Source organism: Somniosus microcephalus, chromosome 8 (genome assembly GCF_052327205.1).
Source record: "Somniosus microcephalus isolate GS21.2 chromosome 8, FLI_Smic_1.0, whole genome shotgun sequence".
NCBI lineage: Eukaryota > Metazoa > Chordata > Chondrichthyes > Squaliformes > Somniosidae > Somniosus > Somniosus microcephalus.
Genome location: NC_140994.1, coordinates 133,078,000 through 133,102,482, shown reverse-complemented (window position 1 = coordinate 133,102,482; position 24,483 = coordinate 133,078,000). Strand labels below are relative to the sequence as shown.

At 44.3% G+C, this 24,483-nt stretch overlaps 1 protein-coding gene across 9 annotated transcripts in view; it reads right to left on the bottom strand.

Moving 5' to 3' along the window:
- LOC147113802 (B-cell receptor CD22-like) overlaps positions 1-24,483 on the bottom strand; it is a 69,290-nt gene that overhangs the window by 5,634 nt on the left and 39,173 nt on the right. For 7 of the 9 annotated variants that reach the window (XM_085995130.1, XM_085995135.1, XM_085995134.1 and 4 more), the window contains 3 exons: positions 19,809-20,063; positions 17,268-17,378; positions 1,593-1,654 (listed from right to left, as the gene is read on the bottom strand). In XM_085995130.1, coding sequence (XP_085851256.1) covers positions 1,593-1,654; positions 17,268-17,378; positions 19,809-20,063 — 428 coding nt within the window. Of the gene's footprint in view, positions 1-1,592; positions 1,655-16,600; positions 16,870-17,267; positions 17,379-19,808; positions 20,064-24,483 lie in introns of those variants that run through there. The other 2 variants (XM_085995132.1, XM_085995133.1) reach the window with 2 other exon arrangements.

Here is a 24,483-nt window from a genome sequence, read left to right as displayed (position 1 = left end):
TTTTGGTAGGAAGAATAGGGTCACTTATCACTTGGAGGGTGCGAGTCTAGGTGGGGTAGAGGAACAAAGGGATCTCGGAGTACGAATACACAAATCACTAAAAGTTGTGCCACAGGTTAGCAAGGCCATAAAAAACAGCAAACCAAGCACTAGAATTTATTTCTAGAGGGATAGAATTGAAAAGTAGGGAAGTTATGCTAAACCTGTATCGAACCTTGGTTAGACCACACTTAGAGTACTGCGAACAGTTCTGGCCGCCGTATTATAAAAAGGATATAGAAGCACTGGAGAGGGTGCAGAGAAGATTTACAAGGATGATACCAGAAATGCGAGGGTACACATATCAGGAAAGGATGAACAGGCTGGGTCTCTTTTCTCTTGAAAAAAGAAGGCTGAGGGGTGACCTAATAGAGGTCTTTAAAATTATGAAAGGTTTTGATAGAGTGGATACAGAGAGAATGTTTCCACTTGTGGAGAAGAGCATAACTAGAGGCCATCAATATAAGATAGTCATCAAGAAATCCAATAGGGAATTCAGAAGTAATTTCTTTACCCAGAGAGTGGTGAGAATGTGGAACTCGCTACCACAGGGAGTGGTTGAGTCAAATAGTATAGATGCATTTAAGGGGAGGCTGGACAAGCATATGAAGGAGAAGAAAATAAAGGGTTATGTTGATATATTTAGATGAGGAAAGGTGGGAGGAGACTGGAGTGGAGCATAAACGCCGGCATAGACTGGTTGGGCCGAATGGCCTGTTACTGTGCCGTATATCCCATGTAACCCTATGTAAGACTCTAAATAAAAGCAAGTTGTTGTTAATCTGTTGTTGAGTTTGGCTGATCGCGTTCATAAGGCAGCAGTTCATGTGGGAGGAGGGGGGCGAGGGAGCTACAATTGCCCTCAGAGTCCCTGGGCTAGGGAGTGAAAAAAACAACCAGTGTCCCTGCTCCTGATCATCATCCAGTTGCAACAGGTGGAAAGTAACGTATAATCAGAGTGTAACATGTTTGGGAGGAACAGATGATTTTGGACACATGGTTCCCAAAGCTCTCCAATACTCACATCTGTTGTAGACTACTTGATAGAGATTGATCATCATTATTAGTCAACAACTCCATTATCATTGTATCGTGTGACTACCAGGATGGTAGAAGGTGAACTGGATGGACCATGGTCTTTTTTCATCTAGCAATCCCTATGTAGTAAATTTAAAATCCTTGTCTTCAAATGCTTCCAACATCCTCGTTCTACCCTACCCTGCAACTGTTCCATCACAACATCCCCTCCCATTACCTTCAGACTCTAGCCTTCTGTGCATTGACCCCTCCCACTGCCCCGCCATCAGCTCCACTATCTGGAACACCCTCCCTAAACCCCTCAACCTCTCCACTTCACTCGCCACCTTTTAAGAGCCTTTTCAAAACCCACCTTTTTGGTTAAGCTATTGATCATCCTAAGCTCAGCATCCATTCCTTGTATTTATTTTTGTCTCCCCTCTCTGTGAAGTGCCTTGGGATGGTGTTCCCATATCAAAGGTGCTATATTAATGCAAAAAAAAGAGGCTGACTTAACTGGAAGCACTTTTACAAACCTTTTTTGGTGTCTGCACTTCAGTGTAGATCACTGGTTGGGAATCACTCTCCAACTCTTGCCCTGAGACAATACAAAAGCAACCGATTAATAAATAAAGATGAAAAGATAACTCCCATGCCCCTGCGCTCCCAGGGAGAACCCATGCTCGAAGGGAGCGAGTATTGGAGTTAAAACTACAACCTTCTTGTCTCAATTCTCTGACCTGTGTTTGCTACAAGCTTGGCTTCTGGTAGTGTGCAATCTATGGTAAACTGTGAAACTACTGGCAAATACAGAGAAGATCAGTCAGAATCTGAACGAGAGCCTCCTCCCACCCTACTTCATCTAACCCTTTCTGCATATCCTTCTATTCCTTTCATCCTCATGTAGTTATCTACCTGGCTGTTATGATGAATGGCCCAACCCAGAATGTTAACTTGTCTTTTCTCCTTTGGTTGGTGACCGACTACCTGCTTATCTCTGGCACTTCCTGTTCTTATTTCAATCAATTTTAGTTCAAAATGGACCAGTCACTATGTGTAAAGGCTTAGAAAGAAGTTTCATGCAAGAATAACCCAGCATGTTAAAATCTAAATAACAGTGCATGCAGTTACATAGAATTTACAGCTCAGAAACAGGTCTACCCAATCAAACCCCTTCATAATTTGAAAGACCTTTATCAGGTCAGCCCTCAGCCTTCTCTTTTCTAGCTGACGTGCATCACCAGATATTCCGAACACAGGCCCCACTATGTAGATAGTCCTGGCTCCTGAGTTCATACATGTGTCTGGTCTTATTCTTCGAAAGTGGAGCCAACAGAGGGATAGATCTTGACTTTGTATGATGGTGTAAAACGGGTGATACGAGCTGGCAGTCCATTTTCCATCTCTCCCCATTTTTAATTTGCCCTCACATCAATGGAAATAAAAACCGGGAGAGATGTAGAATGGGCTGCCGACTCGCTATCGCCCATTTTACAGCAGCGCGCAAAGTCAAGATCTACCCCAGTGTGTGCTACTATCTGACACAACTGATGAAGGTTAGGATACATGCATGCTGCTAATGTGGTGGAATACTTGCATTTATATAGCACCTTATCACACAATGACTTAATTTATTTGTAGGGTATTGATTGATTATAAAGTCAGATTGAGGCCATTCTGTGCCAGCAACAGTCCTCAAACAGTAATGAGATCAGTGGTGTATATTCAATGAGTTATTTTACAACTTTCAAAAAAAAATATTCCACTGAGGAAAAAAGGGTGTAAAAGAAAAGACAGCCATCTGTGGCTAAGTAAAGTAATAAAGGATAGTATCCGACTAAAAACAAGGGCATATAAAGTAGCCAAATCTAGTGGGAGGACAGAAGATTGGGAAGTCTTTAAAAGACAGCAAAAAATAACTAAAAGATTGATTAAGAAAGGGAAGATAGATTATGAAAGTAAATTAGCAAAAAATATAAAAACAGATAGCAAGAGTTTCTATAGTTATATAAAAAGAAAAAGGGTGGTTAAAGTAAATGTTGGTCCCTTAGAGGATGAAACCGGGAAATTAATGGTGGGAAACATGGAGATGGCAAAAACGCTGAACAAATATTTTGTATCAGTTTTTACAGTAGAGGACACGAAGAATATCCCAACACTGGACAAACAGGGGGCTCTAGGGGGGGAGGAGTTAAATACGATTAAAATCACTAAGGAAGTGGTACTCGGTAAAATAGTGGGACTTAAGGCGAATAAATCCCCTGGACCTGATGGTTTACATCCTAGGGTCTTGACGGAAGTGGCGGTAGGGATTGTGGATGCATTGGTAATAATTTTCCAAAACTCCCTGGACTCAGCAAAGGTCCCGGCAGATTGAAAAACTGCTAATAGGGAGCTCTTAGGATGGATTCACTAGCAGAGGCATGCTCTAGTTCTTAGTCAATAAAAGCCTACTTCATATAAGTCCATTTCGTAGTCTTTGGTATTGTTGATAGCGCATCACTTTGTATAGCAGTTCCAGTTTTGTCTCCACTCAGTAAACACCTATTATAACCAACAGGTTATCGGCAGCGGGTGGAGGCGGAGCAGCGCGGCAGAGCGACTACAAGAGGCCCCAGAGGCTCAGGTAGGCCTCAGTGCGGCATCGGCAGCGGGTGGAGGCGGAGCAGCACGGCAGAGCGACTACAAAAGGCCCCAGAGGCTCAGGTAGGCCTCAGTGCGGCATCGGCAGCGGGTGGAGGCGGAGCAGCGCGGCAGAGCGACTACAAGAGGCCCCAGAGGCTCAGGTAGGCCTCAGTGCGGCATCGGCAGCGGGTGGAGGCGGAGCAGCACGGCAGAGCGACGACAAAAGGCCCCAGAGGCTCAGGTAGGCCTCAGTGTGGCATCGGCAGCGGGTGGAGGCGGAGCAGCACGGCAGAGCGACTACAAAAGGCCCCAGAGGCTCAGGTAGGCGTACCAATCTCCAATCTCAGGCAAGGAGAGAGGTAAAAAGAATTCAAGGTGTGACGTCACCACAAAACAGGTAGGTGATTGGTTGGAGTATTTCTCTCGTTTTAAAACTTTTAGTCTGTGGTTTATAGTTTTTAATGTTGCTGTGGTGTACCAAGGCCTTTCTGGTGCAGAGTGACTGTTGGTAAACCATTAACTGGTGTAACTAGAGGGATTGATTTAATTTAAATCCAATTAATTAAAGGGAATACTGGCATCTAAAATCGGGCAGAGGGTGTCCATAACTAACAATAAAAAATTTAATTAATTACATAGAATGGAGCAGGTGATGTGTTACTGTTGCGAGATGTGGGAGCCGGTGAACCACATTGAGGCTCACGGTGATTACGTCTGTGACAAGTGTCTGCTGCTACAGGAACTCCAGCTCCGTGTTGATGAGCTGGAGTCTGAGCTTCAGACACTGCGACACATCAGGGAGGTGGAGAAGTACCTGGACTCTGTGTATCAGGAGGTGGTCACACCTATGAAGTTAAGTAATTCAGCTGTAGCCCATGATCAGGGACAGGACGGTGTGACTACGAGTGAGGCAGGTATGGGGATCCAGGAGGTAGAGCTGGAGGAGCCGCAGCCCTTGCTCTTGACCAACAGGTTTGAGGTTCTTACTCCCTGTGGGGACAGGAGCAGGGACTGCAGGGAGGATGAGCAACCTGGCCACAGCACCATGGAATGGGGGGCCATTCAAGAGGGGGGAGTAAATAGAAATGTTGTAGTGGTAGGGGATAGTATTATTAGGGGGATAGATAGAGTTCTCTGCAGCCGAGAGCGAGAGTCCCGAAGGCTGTGTTGCCTACCCGGTGCCAGGGTTAAGGACATCTCCTCTGGGCTGGAAAGAAACTTGCAGTGGGAGAGGGTGGATCCAGTTGTCGTGGTCCATGTTGGTACAAACGACGTAGATAGGAATGGAAGCCGATTCTGTTAAAGGAGTATGAGCAGCTAGGGGTCAAATTAAAAAACAGAACCTCAAGGGTAATAATCTCTGGATTATTACCTGAGCCACGAGCGAATTTGGCTAGGACAAATAAAATTAGAGAGTTAAATGCGTGGCTCAAAGACTGGTGTGGGAGAAATGGGTTTTGCTTCCTGGGACACTGGCACCAGTACTGGGGCAGGAGGGAGCTGTTCCACTGGGACGGACTCCACTTGGCCAGTGCTGGGACTAGAGTCCTGGCGGATCATATAACTAGGGCTGAAGAGAGGGCTTTAAACTAACTAGTGGGGGGGAGGTTCCTAGAGAGCAAAAATAAAAATGACAACAGAGAAGGTCATAGACTTAGGTAGCAGTGGGGAAATTAAAAACCAGAGTGTGTCAGGAAGGGGCAGAAGGTATGGAGTAAAAGGTAAAGTAATAAAAAGGGCAAAAGCAGGAACTAAGTGTCACAAAACATATTTGAAAGTTCTCTATCTGAATGCACGTAGCATTCGTAACAAAATAGACGAGTTAATGGCACAAATAACTACATATGGGTATGATCTTGTGGCCATTACAGAAACATGGCTGCAGGGTGACAATGCCTGGGAATTAAACATACCAGGTTATTTAACGATCAGGAAGGACAGGCAGGAAGGAAGGGGAGGTGGGGTGGCTATGTTAATAAAGGAAGGAATCACTGTAATACAGAGAAATGATATTGGGTCAAAAGATCAGGATAATGAAACAGTTTGGGTGGAGGTAAGGAATAATAAGGGGAAAAAAACACTAGTGGGCGTAGTCTATAGGCCTCCGAACAGTTGCAACTCTGTTGGATGGAGTATCAATCAGGAAATAGTTGAGGCTTGTAATAAGGGAACATCTATAATTATGGGGGATTTTAACTATCATATTAATTGGACAAATCAAATTGGTCAGGGCTGCCTTGAGGATGAGTTCATTGACTGTATTAGGGATGGGTTTCTTGAGCAGTATGTAACTGAACCAACCAGGGGGCAAGCAACCTTAGACCTGGTCCTGTGTAACGAGACAGGATTAATTAAAAATGTCCGAGTAAAGGATCCCCTTGGAATGAGTGACCATAACATGGTTGAATTCCATATTCAATTAGAGGGTGAGAAGGTTGGATCTCAAACAAGCGTGCTAAGCTTGAATAAAGGAGACTATGAAGGTATGAGAGCGGAATTGAGTAGAGTGGATTGGGAAAACAGATTAAAGGGTAAGACGATACATGATCAGTGGTGTACATTTAAGGAGTTATTTTACAACTTCCAAAAAAAATATATTCCACTGAGAAGAAAAGGGTGTAAAAGAAAAGACAGCCATCCGTGGCTAAGTAAAGAAATTAAGGATAGTATTCGACTAAAAACAAGGGCATATAAGGTAGCCAAATCTAGTGGGAGGATAGAGGATTGGGAAAACTTTAAAAGACAGCAAAAAGTAACAAAAAGATTGATTAAGAAAGGGAAGATAGATTATGAAAGTAAATTCGCAAAAAATATAAAAACAGATAGAAAGAGTTTTTATAGTTATATAAAAAGAAAAAGGGTGGCTAAAGTAAATGTTGGTCCCTTAGAGGATGAGACCGGGAAATTAATGGTGGGAAATATGGAGATGGCAAAAACACTGAATGAATATTTTGTATCAGTCTTTACAGTAGAAGACACTAAGAATTTCCCAACACTGGACAAACAGGGGGCTATAGGGGGGGAGGAGCTAAACACGATCAAAATCACTAAGGAAGTGGTACTCGGTAAAATAATGGGACTCAAGGCAAATAAATCACCTGGACCTGATGGCTTACATTCGAGGGTCTTGAGGGAAGTGGCGGTAGGGATTGTGGATGCATTGGTAATAATTTTCCAAAACTCCCTGGAATCAGCAAAGGTCCCGGCAGACTGGAAAACTGCTAATGTAACGCCCTTATTTAAAAAGGGCAGTAGACAGAAGGCTGGAAATTATAGACCGGTTAGCCTAACATCTGTGGTAGGTAAAATATTGCAGTCCATTATTAAGGATACAGTAACAGGACATTTGGATAATCATAATTTAATAGGGCAAAGTCAGCATGGTTTTATGAAGGGGAAGTCATGTTTGACAAATTTGCTGGAGTTCTTTGAGGAAGTAACATATAGGGTGGATAAAGGGGAACCAGTGGACGTAGTGTATTTAGACTTCCAAAAGGCATTTGACAAGGTGCCACACAAAAGATTATTGCTTAAGATAAAAAATCACGGGATTGGGGGTAATATTCTGGCATGGATAGAGGATTGCCTATCTAACAGAAGGCAGAGAGTTGGGATAAATGGTTCATTCTCGGACTGGCAATCAGTAGCTAGTGGTGTTCCACAGGGGTCAGTGCTGGGTCCCCAACTCTTTACAATCTATATTAACGATTTGGAGGAGGGGACCGAGTGTAACATATCAAAGTTTGCAGATGATACTAAGATGGGAGGGAAAGTAGTGAGTGAGGACGACATAAAAAACCTGCAAGGGGATGTAGACAGGCTAAGTAAGTGGGCAGAGATTTGGCAGATGGAATACAATACTGGAAAGTGTGAGGTTATGCACTTTGGCAGGAAAAATCGTAGAGCAAGTTATTATCTTAATGGCAAAAAACTTGAAAGTACTGAAGTACAAAGGGATCTGGGGGTCCTGGTGTACGAAACTCAAAAGGTTAGTATGCAGGTGCAGCAAGTGATTAAGAAGTCCAATGGAATGTTGGCTTTCATTGCTAGGGGGATAGAATATAAAAATAGGGAGGTACTGCTTCAGTTGTACAAGGTATTGGTGCGACCGCACCTGGAATACTGCATACAGTTTTGGTGTCCACCCTTAAGAAAAGACACACTTGCTCTCGAGTCAGTACAAAGAAGGTTCACTCGGTTAATCCCGGGGATGAGGGGATGGACATATGAGGAGAGGTTGAGTAGATTGGGACTCTACACATTGGAGTTCAGAAGAATGAGAGGCGATCTTATTGAAACATATAAGATTGTGAAGTGGTTGGATCGGGTGGATGCGGGGAGGATGTTCCCGATGATGGGTGAAACTAGAACTAGGGGGCATAGTCTTAGAATAAGGGGCTGCTCTTTCAAAACTGAGATGAGGAGGAACTACTTCACTCAGAGGGTGGTAGGTCCATGGAATATGCTGCCCCAAAAAGCTGTAGAAGCTACATGATTACATAAATTTAAAACAGAAATAGACAGTTTCCTAGAATTAAAGGGAATAAAGGGTTATGGGGAACGGGCAGGAATTTGGACATGAGTCTAGGTTCGGATCGGTCATGGCCCTGTGGGTAGCGGAGCGGGCCCAGGGGCCGTGTAGCCTGATCCTGCTCCTATTTCATGTGTCTAATTCTGTTAGATTCAGGAGATGGTTCAGTGATAGTAGATTGGCGGTTAGGATCAGATCAGCCATGATCTTATTGAATGGCGGAGCAGGCTCGAGGGGCCGACTGGCCTACTCCTGCTCCTATTTCTTATGTTCTTATGTTCTTATGTAACTCCTGCAGTCCGTGTCTCAATTACACACGGACGTAACACTGGCGACGAACAGATCCGAACTTACCTACAGTTCTGCACCACCTCATGGGGATCCATCCCTGAAGTGAAGTTGTTAGAGGTCGAGGCCAGAAGGAAGAAAAACACCCCAAACAAACAGAAGAAACGGGCGTCGACCGTGGGCAACCGGCTCTGATTCATCGAATTCGAAGATTTGCAGGAGAGGCTGTAGAGAGCAGGGCTTGGTTATCCTGTCTATAGCGTTCCAGCTAATCGGGCTGGTGGCAAGTAGTATACTGATCCTTCCTGGGCTGCGGCGGGCTAGAGCTCGATCGGGTGGCTTTTCAAAGGGGCCGAGCAGCGTTGTCGGGAAGAGGAGAGAGAGAGAGAGGGTGGAGCACACAGGGCACGGCCGGTGCTACGAAGCCGGGCAGCGTACAGACCCGAGAAGATGGAGGAAAGTGTCCCGTAGGGTTTGCTCTGACGACGGGAACAGTAATTAAAATAAAAGAAATTAGAAGCGCAGAAAGCCGCGAGGAGCTGCAGTTTGCCACGGGGACCGCGGAGAGTGGCGTTAGCAGCAGCGCGGGGGGGAAGTGCGCGAAGACCATAGGGCGTCGCCATCAAGGCATAAAAACGCCAGCAACAGCGCTAGCAGCAGCGGAGAAGACAGAAAGCGCGGGAGGCGCCATCTTAATCCAGCGGGGAAGAAGGCAAAGCACGGGAGGCGCCATTTTGTTCAATCGGGGAAGAAGGCAAAGCGCGGGAGGTGCCATCTTAGATCTCCAAGATGCCGAAGACTGGCAATATCACTGCCTTCGATAATGCAATAGAAGACTGGACCACGTATGTGGAAAGAGTCGAAGTATATTGCAAGGCAAATTAAGTAGCTGATGAGAAAAAGGCATCGGTACTACTAAACTTAATGGGCGCAAGAACGTACGGCCTATTGCGGATCCTGATCACTCCAGCCAAACCGATGGCGAAGAGTTTTAACAAAATTGTTGATATCCTACAGGAACACCTAAATCCTACACCGCTGCTGATAGCAGAAAGATTTAAATTCCACAAGAGAAATCAGCATAAAGATAAGAGCAATGCTGATTACCTTACGGAACTACGCAAGCTATCAAAGCACTGCCAGTTTGGAGCAGGACTGGCAGATACCCTACGGGACAAATTTGTCTGTGGACTCCTGAGTGAAGGAACCCAGAAGAGGTTACTCTCAGAGAAAGAGCTGATGCTAGATAAGGCTTTCAGCATGGCAGTATCGTACGAAGCAGCAGCAAGGGGAGCTGCGGAAATACAGCAAAAGCCACAGGAATACGGCACCCATGAAATGACACGGGGATTTGAAAAATGTTATCGCTGCGGCAGAACAACCCATGACCAGAAGGACTGCTGGTCCAAGGACAAAATATGCAGGCAATGCGGAAAGATGGGACACATTGCACGAGTTTGCAGGTCCGGGAAGAAGACTAACGACAACAAAAAGGCTACTAAGGAACAGTACAGGAAAGTACAAAAGATGACGGACAGTAATTCCGAAGACCAGAAGAGCGCCAGTGAATCCGGGAACAAGAGACTAAGCTGTCTCAAACTTCACAACGTAATCGCAAAAGAGGATCACTGAACCATTTGGGTCATCCTCACGATAGCAGGGTCCCAAGTCAAAATGGAATTGGATACAGGATCAGCCCTGACCATCATGAATCGACGAGACTACGAGCGGCTATTCTCACACATACCCTTGAAAGACACATCCATTGTCTTGAAGACGTATACGGGGCAGAAAGTATAACCCAGAGGGAAAATAAGGGTGCCTGTCGAATACAACGGCAAGGAAATACAGAAATTGTATCTGTACATACTGCAAGATGGTGGACCACCGTTATTGGGATGTGAATGGATCAGAAAGATAAGTTTAGACTGGCATTCCATTCAGGCACTGACTGTGGCTGGTAAAAAGGATGACGACGTCACACCTGGACGATTGTCAAAAATCTTAGCTAACGCTAAAGAGGTATTTCAACAAGAACTGGGAACTCTTAAAGGCATAACCGCCTCGATAAAAATAGAAGAGAATGCAATTCACAAGTTTTTCAAAGCAAGACCGGTACCGTATGCAATTCGCCCAGCCGTCGAGGCAGAGCTGGAGAATCTGGAGAATGCAGGCGTGTTATCTAAGGTAGACTGGAGTGAGTGGGCGACACCCATCGTTCCTGTCATGAAGAAAACGTTAAACAATAAGTCTAAGGAGCCAAGGAAGGTTCGCATCTGTGGGGACTTCAAGGTGACGGTGAACCCAGTCCTTCACACAGTACAGTATCCTCTCCCGGGGATAGAAGATATTTTCACCTCACTATCTGGAGGGAAGCGTTTTACAAAAATTGACCTAGCACAAGCATATTTGCAGATGGAGGTTGAAGAATCCTCTAGGAAGTATCTCACGATAAACACTCACAAAGGTCTTTACCAGTATAATCGACTGGTATTCGGAGTAGCATCAGCTCCGGCGATATGGCAAAGAGCGATGGAACAAGTCCTGCAAGGGATTCCGGGGACTCAGTGTTACTTGGACGACATCCTAGTGACAGGTGAAAATGACAGTGAACACCTTGCCAACCTAGAGCAGGTGCTCACTAGACTAAGAGAACATGGGCTACGAGCCAATCGCCCCAAGTGCGAGTTTTTTAAGAAACAGACATCGTATTGTGGCCACGTGATTGATGAAGAGGGGTTACATAAGTCCCCTGACAAAATTGAAGCGGTAGTTAAGGCTCCAGCGCCTGAAAATGTGTCGCAACTGAGGTCATTCCTCGGATTGGTGAATTACTACAATAAGTTTTTGCCGAATTTGTCCACAATTCTGCACCCACTGAACGCCCTACTACAAACTGGAGTAGCATGGAAATGGAGCGATGAATGTAAGCGGGCCTGTCGGAAGTGTAAAGACCTAATCACTTCAAGAGAAGTATTGGCTCACTACAACCCATCACTACCGATAAGACTGGCGTGTGATGTGTCTCCCTACGGCATTGGAGCGGTACTGTCACATAAATTCCTTGATGGTTCAGAGAGGCCGATAGCTTTTGCGTCACGCTCGTTAACTTCAGCCGAGCGTAACTACACCCAGATTGACAGTGAGGCCCTCAGCCTGGTGTGGGGGGTGAAGAAGTTCAATCACTACCTGCACAGTCAGAAATTTACTCTACTAACTGATCATCAACCTCTTGTCTCCATTTTCAACCCTCAGAAGGGCGTCCCGATAATGACAGCACAACGGCAACAGAGGTGGTCCCTTTTCCTAGGGGCACACCAATATGACATCGAGTACAAAGGAACTAAACAGCATGGGAATGCTGATGGATTGTCGCGCCTACCGTTGCCGACGGTGGAAGAAGCACCTGCAGTGGATCCTGTGGAGAAAGTCCACTTGACCATAGACGAAGGAAACACGAAATGACCCGACACTCTCCAGGGTCTATGATTTAACGGTGAAAGGATGGCCAGCACATGGCGAACCACTGTTGCCAGCATTCGTGCCGAGAAGAGAACAGCTGTCAGTGTGCCGAGGAACCTTGATGTGTGGATCCAGAGTAGTAATTCCATCCAAATTGAAGGATAGAGTGCTCAATGAGCTTCATGCGGGTCATCTGGGAGGGGTAAAAATGCAGAACTTAGCCAGAGCGTTTGTGTGGTGGCCGGGAATCGATAGAGAAATCGAAGAGATGACCAAGAGCTGTACAGGATGCCAGAAGGTCCAAAACGCCCCACCACAAGCCCCTCTACATCCATGGGAGTGGCCCTCATCTCCATGGCAAAGGGTACACATTGATTTTGCCGGTCCATTTATGGACTCGATGTTCTTAATTGCGGTGGATGCACATTCAAAGTGGCCAGAGGTAATAAAAATGTCCTCAACCACCACAGAAAAACTATCACAGTCTTACGAACCATATTCGCCAGAAATGGGCTGCCTGAACAGATTTGCTCCGACAATGGACCACAGTTTGTGTCTGAAGAGTTCCGGAGGTTCTTAAAGAACAATGGTGTTAAGCATTACACATCTGCCCCATATCATCCAGCCACCAATGGATTGGCTGAGAGGTTCGTTCAAACATTCAAGAAGGCTATCAAGGCAATGTGTAATGAAGACATACCCCTACAACACAAGGTGGATAACTTCTTGTTTGCCTACCGGAATGCGACACATGCGGTTACCAACCAAACTCCAGCCATGATGTTCTTCAATCGAAGACTAAGATGCCGCTTGGATTTGGTTAAGCCAAACATCAGAAGAGATGTGGAGAACAGGCAGTTTCAGAATATGAATGAAAGGCCAACCAAGAGTTTTAAGATAGGTCAACCAGTTTTGGCCCGGGACTACCGCACAGAGAAATGGCAGCCAGGAACGATCTGCACACGGCAAGGACCTCTAATGTATACCGTGGACGTTGGAGAGAGCATTGTAAGACGCCATGCTGACCCGATTCTAGAGCCACTGGATAACATCAAATCCACACCACGATCCGATACACCTGGTGATGAAACCGACGTACCAATTGCATCTACCTCAGAATCGGTGATATTGGAAGCAGACGAACCAAACGACGTTGATCCCGAATCAACTTTGCCAGAAGAACCTGATACCCCAAAGAGGCGTTATCCAGACAGAATCAGGAAGCCTCCTCAAAGACTGAATTTATAATTGCTTATCTTCAGCTAATGTATATAGCAACTGTAATTGTAAATATGTTATTTAATTATTAATCGAATGTTATGTACTGTTTAGCTAAAAGGGGAGGAATTGTAGTGTATGTACTTTGAAGAAGGAACTATATTCTGCAGCCCCTGTATACTGCAGTACCAGTAGTGACCACCCCTGTATATAAGCCTGTTGCGTAACTTTGTATAGTAGTTCCAGTTTTGTCTCCACTCAGTAAACACCTGTTATAACCAACTCCTGCAGTCCGTGTCTCAATTACACACGGACGTAACAACACCCTTATTTAAAAAGGGAAGTAGGCAGAAGGCTGGAAACTATAGACCAGTTAGCCTAACATCTGTGGTTGGTAAAATTTTAGAGTCCATTATTAAGGAGACAGTAACGGGACATTTGGATAAACATAATTTAATAGGACAAAGTCAGCATGGTTTTACAAAGGGGAAGTCATGTTTGACAAATTTGCTTGAGTTCTTTGAGGACGTAACATGCAGGGTGGATAAAGGGGAATCAGTGGACGTAGTGTATTTAGACTTCCAAAAGGCATTTGACAAGGTGCCACACAAAAGATTATTGCTCAAGATAAAAAATCACAGGATTGGGGGTAATATTCTGGCATGGGTGGAGGATTGGCTATCTAACAGAAAGCAGAGAGTTGGGATAAATGGTTCATTCTCAGACTGGCAATCAGTGACTAGTGGTGTTCCGCAGGGGTCAGTGCTGGGTCCCCAACTCTTTACAATCTATATTAACGATTTGGAGGAGGGACCGAGTGTAACATATCAAAGTTTGCAGATGATACAAAGATGGGAGGGAAAGTAGTGAGTGAGGAGGACATAAAAAACCTGCAAAGGGACATAGACAGGCTAAGTAAGTGGGCAGAGATTTGGCAGATGGAATATAATACTGGAAAGTGTGAGGTTATGCACTTTGGCAGGAAAAATCATAGAGCAAGTTATTATCTTAATGGCAAGAAACTGGAAAGTACTGCAGTACAAAGGGATCTGGGGGTCTTGGTGCACAAAACACAAAAAATTAGTATGCAGGTGCAGCAAGTGATCAAGAGGGCCAATGGAATGTTGGCTTTTATTGCTAGGGGGATGGAATATAAAAACAGGGAGGTATTGCTGCAGTTGTACAAGGTATTGGTGAGACCACACCTGGAATACTGCATGCAGTTTTGGTGTCCATACTTAAGAAAAGACATACTTGCTCTCGAGGCAGTACAAAGAAGGTTCACTCGGTTAATCCCGGGGATGAGGGGGTTGACATATGAGGAGAGGTTGAGTAGATTGGGACTCTACTCATTGGAGTTCAGAAGAATGAGATGCGATCTTATTGAAACATATAAGATTGTGAAGGGGCTTGATCGGGTGGATGCGGTGAGGATGTTCCCAATGATGGGTGAAACTAGAACTAGGGGGCATAATCTTAGAATAAGAGGCTGCTCTTTCAAAACTGAGATGAGGAGAAACTTCTTCACTCAGAGGGTGGTAGGTCTGTGGAATTTGCTGCTCCAGAGAGCTGTGGAAGCTACATCATTAAATAAATTTAAAACAGAAATACAGTAGACAGTTTTCTAGAAGTAAGGGGAAAGGGGTTACAGGGAGCGGGTAGGATATCGGACATGAGGCTAGGTTCGGATCAGTCATGGCCCTGTGGGTGGCGGAGCGGGCCCAGGGGCCGTGTAGCCTGGTCCTGCTCCTACTTCTTGTGTTTTAATTCTGTGTTAGATTTCAGGAGATGGTTCTATTCACAGGGATTAGTGGAGCCCTCGGGAACAGGCTGCCAGCTAGGAGTCCTTCAAGAGTAAATTGGGCCTGTTCCTGGCTGGGGTGGAGATCACCTCTTACAGAAGGTAAGTACTGCAGGAAATACAGGGACAGAGTGATCTCCTGGACGAGTTTCGATCGCCTAGATGGGTTGGAGAGGAATTTCCCAGTTTTTTTCTCCCAAATTGGCCATTGGTTTTTTTAGCTGGTTTTTCGCATCTCCCGGGAGATCACATGGGTTCGGGTGGGATGGAGAGTGAAAGTAGATTTGAGGTTAGGATCAGATCAGCCATGATCTTATTGAATGTTGGAGCAGGCTCGAGGGGCCGATTGGCCTACTCCTGCTCCTATTTCTTATGTTCTTATATTCTTATGAGAAGAAAGACAGTTAATGTGTTTCTTGATAGTATTGATTGAGGCAGGGACATTGGCCAAATCTTGGGATCTTTAATTTGCACCTTGGTGTGACAGTTTTGGCCTTTACCTAAAACATGTCTATATTGTACTCATGGAAAACCTCTTATGGACCAGAACCTGTGCCTTTATATGTGATATGAGTGGAACAATGGAGGTGATTTTATCAGTGAGGGCGCATTGGAGGCGGGACTGCTGCTTGTCAGGTTTTAGTCCCGCCCCCAACGACGTCCATCCAACCCACGCTATTTTCCCTTGATTGACCTTGTTGAGCCCGCCCAGCGGGCTTAGCAGGCAAATTAAGGGAAAGCCGGTGACAGAGGACATCAGCGTATGACGCTTAATCTGTCAAAAAAATTTTGACAGATGAGTTGTCATCGTTTGACAGCTTTGAGAAGCTGTCAAACACTGACATTCTCTGTTGTTTGGTGAGTCCTTGTACTGAAGACTCACCAAACCTATTTCCTGAGCAGAAAGCAGATGGCTGTTGCATCGGAAAATGCAGCAGCTGTTCTGTCATCTCTGCCGTGGAGATGCCGGAGCTTCCGGATCCCCAACGGTTGAAGCCTGCAGGAAGAAACAAAGGTAAGGAAACTTTTTCTAAGACTTTTCACTCACCTCAGATACTTACCTCTCCACACTTGCACCCATCATTCACCTCCACAGCGCACTTTTTGGCCACTCCGACCCCCGCAGACCCACTGCTCGCCTCACTGACCTTGGCGGGGTTTCCCGACGTCGGGAAGCCCGCACTTCTGTTGGAAAAATGGGGATAATCCTCTTAACTGCCTGTTAACTAGCTGTTAACAGGCAGTTAAGTGGCTGTAATCCCTTTCCCGCCTCGAGGAGACAGGACCCGGTGCGGGACGGGTACCCACCTCCTGGGAAGGTGGCACGGAGGAGAGTTGGGGGCGGGATGGGATACCCGCCCCCAGATTCTGCCATTTTCCCGGCAGTCCTGGCAGTCCCGCCTCCAAACCTGCCTCCCCAGGGCTGGTAAAATCGCCCCCATGTGTCCAGAATTAACATTTACCCCAATTGTGGCATTGACCTCTGGAGATCACCTGGGATGCCCCCCACGTCATCCTGACTTTTACAAAAGTTGGAAAGGACCACACATCAGAACAATGGATTCAGGCTGAAGCTAATAGTCCGAATTTTTTTTTTAAATGGGTTGAATAGTACATAGAAGCAGTGAGACACTGAGCAAAAAAAACTGTTAAACAATCAAAATAGAATCAGTCCACAAAGATTTCCCTTTTTAGAACCTACTTCTTATAAAGTTTCACAAGCAATAGGACTTTTGGATGAAATAGTCTCTCATTAGTCCTTCCTGATGCGATGTTGTAGGTCGTGACTTTCCAGTTCACCTACAGCGATCCGATCTCCAGCCTATTGGAGCACTCCCCAGACTTAAACAATTCAAGAAGGCTCTGAAGTCAGACCTGTCAATCATCACTGAGTCAAAACACAATGAAAGAGGATATTGCACATCATACTAATGAGCAGATGTTCACACATCATTTATATTTCATGGCTTTGACCGTGTATGATTTAATTAACATCAAGAACAAAATCCCTTCACTTAGATGATGTACCCAAATGCCTGGTGTGAGGCTGGACCCCTCAAGATGTTGACCCAGAGGTGAGAGTGGCAGCATGGCTATCACTGGCCAGAAGTACGCCTCCTGCCATGCTGGATAAGGCCAAACAAGAGGAGTCCCTTACCCATTCTTGAAGCAGGCGTTAGGCCCTTGGCATATGCAAATGAAGGGGGCCTACTGCCTGCTGGAGGTCAACTCTGCGAGCTGGTGACCCAGAAAGCAAGAGGGGCAACAGCATCACGGCGAGCTTACCTTCAATCACTTGCTTCTTTCGTTTCCACGCAACAATTATGAAAATGATGATGACAACAGCTCCACTGGCGATGATCCCAACAATCAGCAGCAACAACTTTGTAAACGAGCCTACCAATCGAAACGACAAAGGTAGAGTTAGGTGAGACGCGCTCAGCTGAACACTGTACACATACAAGTAACGATTGTAGGAGTGAAATGGAATCCGTCCCGTCGATAATTAGATCGCAAAAGATGGCATGATTACAAGATGGGGTCCGTACCTTTCTGCCCAAATTGATGAAACAGACCCAGCCTGTTTTCCCTGGTAATATAGTGATGGATTTTCCATTCTTCAGTCTGGATTTTCAGCCTCAACGCTAAATGAAAAAGGTCAAAGGACACTAAAAGTGTCCAGGGAGGCAATTTGTGGGGCGCTGTTGAGGAATCTTTCCTTGGTGAAGCTCTGCAGCCAAAAGTAGCAGCTATATTCCAATAGATGGGACAATTCTGGGATGAGAGGGTTGTCCTATGAGGAGAGCTCGAGTAGAATGGGCCTATATTTTCTGGAGTTTAGAAGAATGAGAGGTGATCTCATTGAAATATATAAAATTCTTAGAGGGCTTGACAGGGTAGATGCTGAGAGGCTGCTTCCTCTTGCTGGAGGGTCTAGAACTAGGAGTCATAGCCCAGGGAAGAGGGGTTGGCCATTTAGGACTGAGATGAGGAGAAATTTCTTCACTCAGAGGGTTGTGAATCTTTGGAATTCTCTACCCCAGAGGGCTGTGGATGCTCACTCAATGAGTATATTGAAGACAGAGATCGGTAGATTCTTGGGCACTAAGGGAATTTAGGGATATGGGGCTAGGGCGGGAAAGTGGTGTTTGTGTAGAAGTTCAGCCATGATCTTATTGAATGGCAGAGCAGGCCCAAGGAGCTGTATGGCCTATTCCTGCTCCTATGTCTTATGTTCTTATTCTGATCCAGGTAACTATAGCTGGTTACTCTAACCTGAAGAGGAGTGCCCGTATAGCAATAGCTTTGATTAAAAACAGCCATCATGGATATAGATGTGGAAGATCTTGTCTGTCAAATCTCTTTGACTTCTTTGAGGATGTTACAGATACAGTACAGTAGATAGTGGAATTCCCTTTGTTACAAGAGCAAATCCACCAATGGCCATCTCTGAGCAAGGAGCTGACCTCGCAGGGAGCAGCAGTCAGAGAATTGGCTCTAGAGTATTGTAACCTTAAATTTGGCCTGTTAAGGATTGCTCCCAACTTAGAATCTGCAGCAGAGAGGCTGTTCGCCCTAATTGGTCTATGCCAGTGTTTATACTCTACATGAGCCTCCTCCCACTCTAATTACTTCTTCCCACCCTACTCCCATATACCTCTATTCCCTTCTCCATCATGTATTCATCAAGCCTACCCTTAAATGCATCAATAAGGGACTTCAGTTATACGGAGAGACTGGAGAAGCTAGGATTGTTTTCCTTAGAGCAGAGAAGGTTGAGAGTAGATTTGATAGAGGTGTTCCAAATCATGAATGGTTTTGATAGAATAAATAAAAAGAAACAGTTTCCAGTGGCAGAAGGGTTGGTAACCAGAGGACACAGACATAAGGTGATTGGCAAAGGAACCAGAGGTGACACAAGGAAACATTTTTTTTACACAGCGAGTTGTTCTGATCTGGAATGCGCTCCCTGTGATGGTGGAAGCAGATTCAATAGTAACATTCAAAAGGGAATTGAATAAATACTTGAAGGGAAATGATTTACAGGGCTATGGAGAAGAGCAGGGGAGTGGGACCAATTGGATAGCTCTACCAAAGAGCACGCTGGCTGAATAGCCTCCCTCTCTGCTGTATCATTCTATGATTCTAATGCTCTCTGCTTCAACCACACCATGTGGCAGCGAGTTCCCCATTCTCATCACGCTCTGTGTTCAGAGATTCCTCCTAAATTCTTTATTTGATCTGTTAGTGTTTGTCTTTTATTTATGCCCCCTTGTTATGGACTCATCCAAGTGGAAACAGTTTCTCCACATCCATCGTATCGAACACCTTCAGAATTTTAAAGACATCTATCAGTTCTCCTTTGAGCCTTCTCTTTTCCAGAGAAAAGAGCCCTAGCCTGTTCAATCTGATAGTTGCATACTCTCGATTTTGGTAATGAAAATCTTTTCTGTACATTTATCAGTGCTTCAATATCCTTTTTTTAGTATGGAGACGAGAACTGCACACAGTACTCTAAGGTTCAATATCAATTTAACATTACTTTCCACTCAGACCAGCACATGGTTCTATAACTCTTTCTTTAAGTGCTTATATTAGACGCATAGCCCCATTGTAACAGAATGAAAGCAATTCCCGAAGTTTGTGACAATTTATGACTGTAATGTTAGAGTTTGTTTTTAGTGCATGAGCTGAAACTTGAAATAAAAAGCCAGCCCAGGAAGAATGAAATTTGCTGGGACTGGCTGACAGTCTAAGGATTAATTAAAATGAATGAATTAAAGGTACTTACTCTTTGTTAGCCTAGAGAACTTCTGTTACACTTACCAGGTGGGCACCTCTCCGTCACCGACACTCCATGCTTATTCTGAGCTAGGCACGAAACACAAAAGCTTGCTGTTGTTTCCAGTCTCAGTGTACTAACTGAATGAGTGCCATTGAATTCTGACATTATACTGACCCTGGGATCAGTGAGATTTATACTGTCATCACTGATCTTCCACGTGATGACTGCAGGAGGACTGGCCTCGGCAATGCACTTGTATAGAACTTCCTGGCTGATTGTGACCTTGTCAGGTTTATCTGCAAGAGAAAATTAAACCTATTGGAGGTCTTGCTTAGAAAGAATGAAATGCTGGCTCAGCGGGTTAATGCGCTGCCCAAAGTTGGCACTGGACCATGCAGACCAATCAGGTCCCGGGTTTGAGCTTTACTACTGTGTTGAATTAACTAATCTCTGCCAAAGCAACGGTAGCAGTTCTACTACTGGCCTTAGAGCCTCTGGGTTAAGGAGGAAAACAAAACACAGCCAGAATTTCCATTTCTGATCACATGTGTGTATATGTGTGTGCCTGTGTGTGCGAGAAAGAACTTCAGATAAGGAACAAGAGTGGACATAGCTGATAAACTGTACCTCAGCACAAGTTACCTCAGCACAAGTTACCTCATCCAGGAGGGGAGGGATGAAAATTTGGGAAGTGGCTGGGGCAGGGGTGGGGGGGAGGGTGTGCTGGCGGAAATAAAAGTTATAACAGAATATAATTTAGAAAATGAAAATACTTAGCAGGGAATTATAAGATACTAGCAAATCTCCTGTGGTGTTGGAAGGGAGAGTGTCTCTTGTAAAGAAATTGGAAATATATTTGTAAGTAACTGTTTCTCGATTGGCTCCTGGAAATAAAAATAGTATTTTTATTACCCTTTTAAGGCAGCTAATTAAATACAGTTGCTCATCTTAGATACCATAATTTCAAAAATAAAAAAATCTGTGAATGTGATACGCTGCCATTACATAAACAACCTTTCTTATAAAAGTTACTTCAGATAAAGTTCAAAAGTCCATGCCTTATGTTGCTTTGATGTTTTTATATTAAAAACAAACATATTCACAATTAGTTTTCATGCTCATAACATCTGCTTAGCTTTGTGTTATCAGTCCATCGCTGAGTAAGGAGATGGAGAGGAGGGGGTTACAAACAGCAACTCTTGGCATGCTCCGTGAATTGTCAGTCTCGCTGTCAATCATAAAATATTCCTTTCCAGCTCCAAAATTATTGTTTATTAGACCCAAAAGGAAGCTGCTTTAACTATATCCTCTGGCCAAAATGAAGAAGGGAGGTGTTTGCTATGATTGACATGGCTGGCAGCCAATTGGGACGAAGCAAGGCATCAACTGAGAGGGGAAGAAATGAACAAAATCCAATTTGCTAATGAAAGCTCCCAGTCAGTATTTCCCCAGGCTGTTATAGGGTCCCCTCATGTCACGGGCACTCAGTGTCAATGATTCGACTTGGCAATCTCAATTGGGTATAACAAGGCTTTATTGTAACATTAGCAGAATCAATCATGCACACAGTATTCAAGCAACAATTAACAGAATCAAGGTCGGTATTACTGGGTCCGTGTCCCTGGGCAGCGTGGTCGGTCTTGTTCAGATCTGCTGTGTTTTGTTCTGTTCGTGCTCTTTCATTTATACCCTTTTCCTTATGGCTCTGTGGTGCATGTATACTCTTGCATCAGCCGAAACTAATTGGCTCCACTCTGTCTAGTTTCAACCAGCCATTTATTAACTTACACAGACTACTGTGTCCTTGTTTGCCTGGAATTAGGTGTGACTTCCCTCTAATCAATTGTCAAAGCATATAATAGATAAGTTGTTCACAGTTAAGGAAGTTAAGTCCTTCAAATGCCATTTAACAGTTAACAAGGTATTATAAACATCCCGATTGGCTCCACTCTATCTAGCTTCAACTACCTAACAGTTGACAAGGTTATCTAACAATGAGTTATCAAAAGAGTTAATTCACTATATTTCAATGGTATAAAAATGGTTACTTCATCATACTTCAACATTCCCCAACTTGAGGGAGAAGAACTTCTTCTGATACATTGCTATTATCATTCCCTTAATGAAGCTGCCATTTCATGTCGATCTACTTTCTTATTTAAGCATTTCTTATGACACCTCTAAGCCAACTGACTAAAATGAGCAAAACCTCCAGTACCACAAACTAAGCGACAATTAAAGATTCGGATAAGAAGCAGTGCCACGGATGCTGATCTACATTATACACCATAGAATCATAGAATGCTTACAGCACAGAAGGAGGCCATTTGGCCCATCGAACCCGTGCCGGCTCTCTGCAAGTGCACTTCAGCTAGTTCCACTCCCCCGCCCTTTCCCTGTAGCCCTGCAACTTTTTTTCCATCAGGTACTTGTCCAACTCCCTTTTGAAAGCCACGATTGAATCTGCCTCCACCACCCTCTCAGGCAGTGCATTCCAGATCCTAACCACTCACTGTAATGATCAATAACATGTCATTCTATAGTGGACACTAGGTGGAGCTGTAGAGCTGTATATAGCTGTATGTATAAGACTACACTACCCAGCTGTATGTATATTAAGACTACATTACCCATGAGGCACTAGGCTACCCACAAGGCAGCAGTCAAGATGGAAGCCTCTACAGATACTGTACCTAGTCCACATGTGCTCAATAAAGTAACTAGCAAAAGCTAGCTGTGTTCATAATAAGAATGTCTATTTATTAATGAACATAAGATGGTACCAGGATGGTGAAGATCTGCTGAAAATTGTGAAAAGCGACATGGAGAATTTGAAGCCACCAGACCGTTTGAAACTCACAGGAAACATCGACTACAATTGGCAGACTCTTAAACAACAATTCGAACTCTACATTGCAGCCATCAGATTCGGTACAAAGCCAGACGCAAGGAAGATAGCGTTGCTGCTTATGGTTGCAGGCCCACAGGCGATAGAGGTATTTAATACATTTGTATTTAATCCAGAGGAGAACAGAGAAAAATTAGAAGATGTGCTAAAAAAATTTGATGCACATTGCTCTCCCAAAAAGAATGAGACCTATGAAAGATACATCTTCTGTTCTCGGACACAGCAGCAAAATGAGACTTTTGATAGCTTTATAACTGATCTGAAACTGAAAGCACAGACATGTAATTTCTCTGAGCTCAAAGCATCCATGATTCGTGACCAGATTGTGTTTGGTATTCATGATAAAAAAGTCAGGGAACGTCTGTTGAGAGAAACCGAACTAAATTTGGAAAATGCGGTGAAAATATGCCAAGCCAGCGAGCTAGCTCGAAAGCACGCGAAGACTTTCAGTGAAATCAATAATGATGCGATTGTAATGAGTGATAATGCTGCTGTCGGTGCTGTGTCCTACAAGGGGAAGAAACGTGGGCAGAACAGAAATGAAAAGCAATCGGAGGATGAAATTTTTTATTGTAAACGCTGTGGTTACAAACACCAGTTAAGACAATGCCCAGCGTTTGGAAAAATGTGCACAAAGTGTAATGGAAAGAATCACTTTGCCAAACAATGCTTTTCAAAAGTAAAAACTAAGAAAGGGCAATGAGTTAATGTAATTGAGGACACTGATTTAAGTGAGACATATTTTGTACGAATGGTGTCATGTGACAATATCAAAAAGGATACAGAAAATGTGCAGCCCTCAGAAATGGACAATGCTGAACATAAAGTTAATGCAGTAAAAGAGGACAAATGGATGATCCCACTGCAGGTAAATGGAGCATTAGTTACCTTGAAACTAGACACTCGGGCAAAAGCAAACTTAATCAGTATGAGTGACATTAACAATATGAAAGAAAAGCCCAAAATACAGAAAAAGTCAGTACTACTGAAGGACTATAATGGACAGAAAATAGATAGCTTAGGTGTATGCAGACGTAAAGTAACAGTCAAAGACAAAGTGCATCATCTCATGTTTTCTGTTGTGGCTGAAAGACTTGATTCGCTATTAGGTGACAAAGCTTGTGAGGACTTAGAACTGGTCAAGAGAGTCTACCGTATAAACTGTGCCATAAGCAGACCAGATGACTCGGTGGATTTTGTAGTGAATAATTTCCAGGATGTGTTCAAAGGATTTGGAGTTCTACCATTCACTTACAAGATCCAGCTAAAGGAGAATGCTCAGCCAGTGGTACATGCTCCACGAAGAGTTCCAGCACCCCTGCGTGACCGGCTCAAGAAAGAACTGGACAGAATGACCACACTAGGAGTCATCAGGAAAGTCGAAGAGCCAACAGACTGGGTTAACTCCATGGTATGTGTAAAGAAAAAGTACAATGATCTAAGAATATGCATGGATCCAAAGGACTTAAATGCAAACATAAAACGTGAACACTACCAGATTCCCAAGCGAGAAGAAATCACCAGTGAAATGTCAGGTGCCAGATACTTCACAAAGCTCGATGCCTCACAAGGATTTTGGCAACTAAAGCTGGATGAAGAGAGCACCAAATACTGTACCTTCAACACACCATTTGGCAGGTATTGTTTCCTCAGAATGCCTTTCGGGATAATATCTGCCTCTGAAATCTTTCATAGAGCGATGGAACACATAATTGAAGGTCTGGAAGGAGTTCGGGTCTATGTTGATGACATCATCATCTGGGGCTCCACACTGAAAGAACACAATGAGAGACTGACTAAAGTGCTAC